This window comes from Octodon degus, unplaced genomic scaffold (assembly GCF_000260255.1).
Source record: "Octodon degus isolate 3935 unplaced genomic scaffold, OctDeg1.0 scaffold00028, whole genome shotgun sequence".
Classification (NCBI taxonomy): domain Eukaryota; kingdom Metazoa; phylum Chordata; class Mammalia; order Rodentia; family Octodontidae; genus Octodon; species Octodon degus.
Window position 1 is genome coordinate 10,432,897 of NW_004524604.1, and position 2,667 is coordinate 10,435,563.

The 2,667-nt window shown below is 33.0% G+C and overlaps 1 protein-coding gene across 1 annotated transcript in view; it reads left to right on the forward strand.

Annotated features, from left to right (window-relative positions):
- Hltf (helicase like transcription factor) overlaps nt 1-2,667 on the forward strand; it is a 177,718-nt gene that overhangs the window by 64,674 nt on the left and 110,377 nt on the right. The window contains exons 11-13 of the mRNA XM_023712948.1: nt 1,508-1,587; nt 1,674-1,715; nt 2,251-2,258. Coding sequence (XP_023568716.1) covers nt 1,508-1,587; nt 1,674-1,715; nt 2,251-2,258 — 130 coding nt within the window. The remainder of the gene's footprint in view (nt 1-1,507; nt 1,588-1,673; nt 1,716-2,250; nt 2,259-2,667) is intronic.

The following is a 2,667-nucleotide window of genomic DNA, read 5'->3' on the forward strand; positions in this document are numbered from 1 at the left end:
AGAAAATTTGGGACACTACCGAGGTACATGATGTTACAGTACAAGTTCTCATATGTCCTGAGTCTTAATTGACCTTAGAAGGCTAGGGCCAAAATCTACATAGATTTTAAGGGATGAAAGTTGGATAAAACTTGACAGATATTCTTTGCTCATTTCAGTTCTTTTTTTACTTTATTAGTTATGGGAATAGATACGATAAAGTTACTTGGTCAAAGTATTATACTAACATGAACTAGAACTGTGCATGGCAAATTTGAACAAAACATTGCTTCTGATCCTACTTTAAATCTTTTAACTCTATACTGGGCTTTTGTTATACTGTATACCCTACCTTCGGTATCTGTGAAGATGTGCCCTGCTCTGTGTCTTACTCCCATTTTTGTGGCCAGTCAGTTGCATCTTTAATGTTGCCTGAACTGAGCCGTGAACCAGGGTTCATAGCCTTCATTTTATTTACACCTCAGGTCTGTGGGTATTAGCCAACCATACTCTTCAGTACAGCACTGTTAGACTAGATCAGATGAAAGAATATGGAAATGAAATATAGAAAAATAATGACCAACTTAGGTCTTACAGCTATTTCAGATAGTCTAACAGGTGTTATGAGTACTAAAATTTTGACCTGTCTTATGTTGATAAGCTAAGGCATAGAAAAATACATGTTAAGGTGATTTACCCAAAATCCCAGTGCCCTGAGAAGTTTAGGCAGGAGAATTGCATCCTGGGAAAACTAGTGACTTAGTAAGACCCTGTCTCAAAGTAAAAAAAAAAAATTAAAGAGGGCTGGGCATGGGAGGTCTTTGTTTAGTCTTTAGTCTTTAAAAAAAATCACAGGGAAAATTTGTGGCAGAAGTTCTAACTGCAGGATTTGGTATTCTTATTGTTAACCATAGTTTTTCTATATCATTTTTCATTGTCAAAGAATCAGTAGTTTTGCCTTTAGTCATTTCAGTATTAATAGTGTTTTCATTAATATGAAGCAGTTCTTTGTGCTAGATTTATGAAAGTTTTAATTAAGTTACTAAATATTTAAACTAGTATTGTAATGATCATGTTTAAAATGAAATATTTTTCAAATGTAATGTATTCCTGCAGTTTGTAAATAAGTATATCTATTTGTTATGAATACAGAATGCTCTTAGGACATTTGACTTTTAACTTATCAAGTAAAATCTTTCTCTTGAATTTTTTTAAAAAAGGCAAGGTAAAAATAGTTGCCTTGCATTTATTAACAATATTGTTTTTTTGAGGGGGTGCTGGGGAGATGGCTCAGTAGAATAAGTGCTTGCTTGGCAAGCACAAGGGCCTGAGTTCAATCCCTGGTTCCCTCCAAAAAAAAGAAAGAAAAAAAAGAACTTTTGGGGGCCAGGAAGATGGCTCAGTGGAATAAGCGCTTCCCTGGCAAGTGCAAGGGCCTGAGGTCAATCCTCCGTTCCACCAAAAAAAAAGAAAAATTCTTTTTGTGTTTTGAGTTTATAAAAATTCTGTTTTATATGCTTAATTTTAGAAGAAAAATTATTGCCCAGTACACTGAAAGCAGTGATTCAGAGGAAACTGAAGCCAGTGAATTGCCACAGAAGAAAAAAGGTAGTATATAATGGATTTGATTTGATACTGTGTTCTGAATTGTAATCATGCACCCATTTTCACGTTAATTTTGGTTAAATTTTTAGGAAAACTGAAAAATGTGCAGTCAGATAATAAAAGGCTAAAAGGTATGTGTATGTCTTCTGAATACTCATAATCTACAGTTAAATTATTGAAGTAAAATCCTATTCATTTGCATCTCTGTAGCATAGAAAGTTTTATTAATAGGTTTTTTCAGTTTGGCTGCTGTTTATATTTGAAGCCTTTGTGCACTTTACCATATATATTAAATGAATCAAATGAGGCCAATTCAGTGGACAGTTTAAAAACAAAATAATTTTCTATTGCTTATAAAATATATTTTTATGTATAAATGATAATCAACAAAATTAGGTTGAAAGTACCTTCTTGGAAATTGTCACATCATTGTCTTCTAACGTGGCTTTGTTTCCTAATAGTAAGTCAACGATACTGCCTATATAATTCAGTCACCTCCCAAAGGTTCTTGATCCATGATTACATGAGGTGGGGTACCATTACCTAGATATTTAGGAGGACATCTACATACAAAGCATAACAAATCCAAATTAAAAGACAAAAAGGTACAAAATTAGTATCTTTTTTTCCTTTATCTTAAAGCATGTTTATTTTCCTTTAATTCAGATCATATGGTATTCTTAGTGAAGAGAATATATCATATTTGGAAAATAACTGATCACTTCTGGACTAAACTGAAAATTTGCAGCCTCAGACATACATTTTCTTGACAATTCTTTCACCTGTGAGCTGAATCACTTTGCTTATGCTTGCTCTTACTTTCACATCACTCCTTAAGAAAGCAGCAGTCTTACTGTGGTTTGTTACTCTGGAGAGATACTTAATGCTAAAAGTAGCAGTTTTGGTGAACATATAGTATTATTATTTAGTAATATAAGCTCTCAAGATAGTATAAAGGTGGTATTCTGTTTGTAGCCTTTAGAAAGTATGTGTCCCTCTTAGTGGTTAATTGTTTCTCTATGAAACTGTCTCATTGCTGTTTATCAATAAAACTTTGAAAAAAAATTATAGAAGAAGGAGTAA